This window comes from Peromyscus californicus, unplaced genomic scaffold (assembly GCF_007827085.1).
Source record: "Peromyscus californicus insignis strain IS unplaced genomic scaffold, ASM782708v3 Scaffold_7__1_contigs__length_154581171, whole genome shotgun sequence".
NCBI classification, from domain to species: domain Eukaryota; kingdom Metazoa; phylum Chordata; class Mammalia; order Rodentia; family Cricetidae; genus Peromyscus; species Peromyscus californicus.
This window is the reverse complement of record NW_026294595.1, coordinates 61,888,429-61,894,230: the sequence shown is the minus strand read 5'-3', so window position 1 is coordinate 61,894,230 and position 5,802 is coordinate 61,888,429. Positions and strand designations below refer to the sequence as shown.

General features: G+C 50.4%; 1 protein-coding gene across 1 annotated transcript; it reads right to left on the bottom strand.

Annotated features, from left to right (window-relative positions):
• Window positions 1–3,425: 3,425 nt before the first annotated feature.
• Window positions 3,426–5,215, bottom strand: Aplnr (apelin receptor). The gene has a single exon (XM_052723344.1). It carries the CDS (start codon window positions 4,877–4,879, stop codon window positions 3,746–3,748), a length of 1,134 nt encoding a protein of 377 aa, XP_052579304.1. The 5' UTR covers window positions 4,880–5,215; the 3' UTR covers window positions 3,426–3,745.
• Window positions 5,216–5,802: the final 587 nt, after the last annotated feature.

Below are 5,802 nucleotides of genomic sequence, written 5' to 3'. Positions count from 1 at the left end.
TCTCTCTCTCTCTCTCTCTCTCTCTCTCTCTCTCTCTCTCTCTCTCCCATGTGTTCTCTCCTTGCTCTGTCTCTGCTACCATCTCTTTCACATCTCCTCTCTCGTCTGTTTCTCTGTGTCTCCCCATCTGTCTCTCTCTCCTGAATCTTCACCACCATCCCCTGGCAGTTCCTATTCTGCCCAGTCTCCACGTGTGCCTGGCATCTCACAGATGAGATTACATTTTCCTTCCCAACCATCTGGTGCTGCCTCATCTGTACTTCAGGGGAAGCAGCAGCATTCCACAGTCAAGAGTGTGAGCTGTGGATTAGATTCATGTCTCTAGGCCTGGCTCTTCCTCATAGTAGTTATGTGACCACAGTCAGGAGATTTTGATAATCTCTGTGTCTCAGATTTCTTATCAGCAAAGTGAGGCACAAATGCCTTTCTCAGAGGAAGGTTGCAAGGGTTAAATGAGATAATGCCTGGAAAATTCTTAACACACTTGTAAAACTGTATAAATATGAGCTCTTTGATAATATAGTCTCTCTCTCTCTCTCTCTCTCTCTCTCTCTCTCTCTCTCTCTCTCTCTCTCTCTCTCTCTTTCTCTCTCTCTCTGGTGTCACCTGCAAAATTATTGACCCCAATGAGGCCTTCTTTAAAGAACATCTAAAACCTAATACTTTCCCCACAAAGATCACTCCAACCTCTTCTTCCTCCAGAGCCCAGTTGTCTTGGTCTCAACTATCTTGTCTCTGTGCCTGCCTTAATTCAGGAATACTTCATCTGGATGAGGTATCCCTAGGCTAGATCTTCCCTCAGAGACCACCCGGGCTGTTTTTAGTGCCTGTAAACACCTACAGTGGGTGCAAGAGATTCAGACTCCATAGGTCTGGAATGACATCCCGGAATTGGCATTTTTAAAATTATCAGAGAGGCCCCAGTTGGAGACTAGAACTTCAAATGTCTGACTTCAACTGGTGGTAGTGAATGACTCCACCAGCAAGTGATAACGAATTAATAGAGATATGAATGAATGACTCCACCAGCAAGTGATAACGAATTAATAGAGATATGAATGAATGACTCCACCAGCAAGTGATAACGAATTAATAGAGATATGAATGAATGACTCCACCAGCAAGTGATAACGAATTAATAGAGATATGAATGAATGAGTCAGTGGGAGAGGGTCATAAACGGGGGGAGGGGAGCAGATGGACAGAGAGAGTAGATAGTTGCTGTTATTTCCCCCCCCAAAAAAAAAATACCTGTGCTCTAGTCTCCAAAATGTGAGGCCATTTGTTCTGTGGCTTTTAGAGCATGAGGCTTAGCTATGCCCTTTCATTTCCCAGCCCCCATCTTTTCCCTTTCCTGGTGCCTGCTTCTCCATCTCCTCTAAGCCCCCTTTCCAGTTTCCCACTCCATTCTCCCTCTTTGGCTCCTACTCACCACCACCACCGCCACCCCCATGTGCCCTCTCACCTCTACTGAAACATTCACAAACTGCAGGCTCCTACACTTCTCTCAAGGCACTTTCAAATGAAGAGGCTTTGGACACAGACGCTACACAAAACAGTTTTATTTGATGAAGGACAGTGACTAACAAGATCAGAATAGAGCACATTCTGAAGAAGGGGTGGGAGTGGGGAGAAGAGGCAGCCTCTGCTGCTATCTGTCCCATGCCGTGGTTGAGTTTCCTGCCTCCTGGAAGCCTCCTGCAGCCTGTGCTGGCTGCTTTGAGGGTGGCCCTGGGCAGAGAAAGCAGCTGTGTGAAAGTTTCTGGCCTGAGGCATGCAGAGAGTCAGCTGGGAGGAGCTGTTTCCTCCACCACCAGGAGCAGGGTTTGTGCCAGAGAAGGTCCAACTGCCCCAAGCCAGGCTCTTCCTGTTTCTGTGGCTTATGTCTTGTCCTTGGTTTCCAGAGCCCTCCAAGAACAAAACCCGGAATATGCACACCTATTTCCAGCTCACAAGGGCCCCGCTATTAATTTTGTCCTTGAGACCCCCACAACTGCTCCAGTCACTCTTTCCCCCACCTTACTGCCCCCCTCCAATGCACAAGGTGAACCAAGAGGCTCAGTCCTGTTAGGGAGGAGAACAAAAGCTCACCCTGTATCTTTCATCCTATAGCAAGAAAGTGGCCTTCTTAGGAGAGAACCATAGACCCTGAAGAAAGTAAGAGTGGTGAGAAATAACTCGAAAGCTGGTATGGGACATGGGAGAAGGGCCGTGCTATAATCCATAAGTCTCTTCTTCCCACTATAGAACTGGGGGAGAGGAGCTGGAACCCAGCTCTGGACTTCTTCAGCCTTAGGACCAGTTGCTACTGAGGAAACAGCTCCCTACAGAAAGCCTAGCGCAAACAAAGACTTCTTTCCTAAATACGGACCAGCCGTCAGAGTTCCCCAAATCCAGTGAGGGTGAACTCATATCTATTCTACATTTCCTTCACATGTCCATTCTTCTCTAAGTGGTTTGCGAGACCTGCAGAGGTACAGGGGAATAAGTGGAGGTTCATCTAAGTTCCTTCATCCATGAAGTTCATATGATACTCGTGTGTGTGTGTGTGTGTGTGTGTGTGTGTGTGTGTGTGTGTGTGTGTGTGCTCACATTTATATATACCCACATAAACAAAAAGCAAACAGCCTTACCCACCCAAGTGACTCTTGGTGCCAAGTAGCACCAACAGCTATGGAAAACTTCAGGAGACGGTGGGGTGAGGAAGGAGACAGGAGAAAGATCTGCTCTACAGTTCACAGTTCTGTAGGAGATGGATGGATGAGGATGGGGGAGGGGAGCTAAGCAGCATACAGACTAAATACAGATTCCCCTCTGACTCCTCTTTCTCTGTTTTCCCTTCCCAACCCCCCCCCCCCCCCTCATCGGGACAGAGCAGTCCACAGCGTCCTCAGTCCTCTTGCCTTGGAACTCTCACAGTCAATTATAAACAAGCAGGAAAGAAAGCTGGCTTGCTGGGAGGATGCATTATCTACTAAGCAACACAGAGATTCTGCCAAAGGGAAATCTCTATTCAAAAGCCAGTCTAGCCCTGGTGTCTGGACCAACAGTGAAGTGATGCAACTTTTGGGAAGATCCATCCAGAGCTCCTGGCTCTGGGGACTGAAACACTAATTCTTTGCCTACACACACAGCCCACCCTGCCCTGCTGGCTCTCGGGAAACAGGAGAAGAACTCAAAGGCTTATCCATCAAGCTTCAGTTAGGAGCCCAACAGGAAAAGAGGGGTGGGGGTGTGGGTAGGAAGGTAAAGGAGGGATTGAGGAAGGAGAAATCCTCTAGAAAAGAGAGAGTTAGAGCTAGAAAGTGAGTAAGCAACAGCAAAAGAACTCTGCAGCAGCGAAAACAGAAAGGGAGGGGAGGGAAAGGCCGGCTAGAGAGCCGAGAAAAGAGAACAAGGAAACAAATTAAGCCAGAACTCATGCGTCAACGTTTTAGGGTCCATATAACTTTCCCCCATTTAATACAAACAGAGAAACTGAGGCTTAGAGAGAATAGGAGACTTGTGCAAGGTCAGCCTCAGGAATATTGAACAGCTGAGGACAAGTCTGTTTGCAAGGCTCCATCTCTTCCTGCTAAACCACAAACTTCTGGGAAGAGGGGGAGCAAGACAGAGCTTGGAGGCAGGGAACAGGGAAAGGAGCCAGGGATCAGGGAGGAGGTACAGCCGTGCTACCTGGTTTTCAGAGCATGAGGGTAAAGTCTGGGTCAGACCCAAGGCACCAGGCTTCTCTCTGGTCCCAGTCCTAGTCCACAAGGGTCTCTTGACTATAGGGAATGGATTTCTCATGCATCTGCTCTCCTCCCTTCCCCATGTTGGGGCCAGGACCCTGGCTGTGCCCAGAAGAATAACTGGCTGACTTCTCCCCGCTGCTGCTGTGAGGGGTGCCTTTGCACCTGCTCTGACCACAGCAGAGCATGGAGGTGCAGGCTTGGCGAAATCGAGGGTCAAAAAAGGCGTAGAGAAAGGGATTGAGGCAGCTGTTGATGTAGCTGATGCACGTGCAATAGGGAAAGACATTCATGAGGAAGCTGTCAAAGTCACAGGGCCAGTGCAGCAAGTTCCCCAGCATGTAGAGCGTCTTCACCAGGTGGTAGGGCATCCAGCACAGGGCGAAAGTCACCACCAGTACCACGATGATGCTGAGCAGCCGGCGCCTCTTCCGCAGGCCCTCGATGCGCTCCTTACGGAAATGGCCAGCGATGGTTTGGGCAATGAAGAAGTAACACGTCAGCATGATGGTGAAGGGCACCACAAAGCCTACGGCGGTAGATGACACCCCAAGGCCCACCTCCCAGGCCCACTCTGAGTTTGAGGTAGCTACCATGGAGTAGTCCATGTAGCACTGGACCTTGGTGCTGTTTTCCATGTTAGCGGTGGAACGGAACACCATCACAGGCACAGCCAAAAGGGCAGCCAGCACCCAGAGGACCGCTGTGGCCACAGCCCCGCTGACCCTCAGCCTAAGTCGAGCATTGGCCACTGGCCTGACAATAGCCAGGTATCGGTCGAAGCTGAGGCCGGTGAGGCAAAAGACACTGGCATACATGTTGACGAAGATGAGGTAGCTGCTGAGCTTGCAAGCGAAAGTTCCAAAGGGCCAGTCAAATCCCCGGTAGGTATAGGTGGCCCACAGTGGCAAAGTCACCACAAAGGTCAGGTCAGCCACTGCCAGGCTAGCAATGAAGATGTCAGCGGAGCGTCTCTTTTCCCGGCTGTTCCGAAACACAGTCCAGAGCACCAGGCCATTGCCGGTGGTGCCTAGAAGAAAGACCAGGATGTAGATGGCAGGGATGAGAGCCCCAGAGGACTGCCAGTCTTCGTACTCACATTCAGACTGGTTGTCGGCCCCATAGTAGCTGTAACTATCATCTTCCATACTGGTGAAGGGAGTGAAGGTAGGCAGCGGGTCCCAGGGGCACCAGCTCCAGAGCTGAATCACCAACTCAGCTAGTGCCCTCAAGGCAAGAGAAGGTCTGAGGGTGCCCTTGCCTGCATGCAGAACAAGCCCCTCTGGAAACTCAGACCTAGCAGGATGTGCTTCTCCGGCAGCTTCTCTGTACCTTCCCTGTCCCACCCCAGCTCCGCTAAGACACTTCCTTGCACCCTCCTGAGTCCCTGTCTCCTCCTAAACTCCACACTCGCTCCTCCCACCTCCAGGACAACCCCTCCCTTTCTAGTGAGTCTTAAGATCTTTAAGTTACAGCCCACTTTTTTTTTTCTTCTTCTTCTTCTTGCCACTGGATAAGTAGACTAAATTGACCCCTACTGTGCTGGGCTGACAATTATCTGTGCTTTGCAAGCCTGCTGCTCCTCCTGGCCCCACCTCCTCTCTCTAGCTGCCACCAACCTCCACCCTTTACTCTGGTTTCCTATTGCCCCCCCCCCCCATGCCTGCCTTTCAGGGTAGCTATCCCCTCCTCAGCATGCACCCTCCTGTTCTCACCCTCTCCCAGCCCTTCTAACTGGGGCAAATTATGCAGATTGAAATCCAGTTTGACCTGAATCCGGGGCAAGCATGGGGCAGAAAGGGTGTGATATTTCACAGGGGGGGTCCCAGCATCTGGACGGTCCCTGGTGACCCTGCACTCCTACCCCACCCCCACCCAGATGAGACTCTCTGCACTTCCTTCGTTCCTCTCTACGCCTTGGCTCCAACCCTCTTACTGAGAACTTGGGTATTTTGCAGACAAAAGCGTAATGAAATTTCTCTACAGTTTATAAACTGCTGGCAGACCACAGTTTGTAATTTGCCGATGGAGGTGATAGAAAGTTCGTGACAGAGTCACAAGTTGAAGGAAA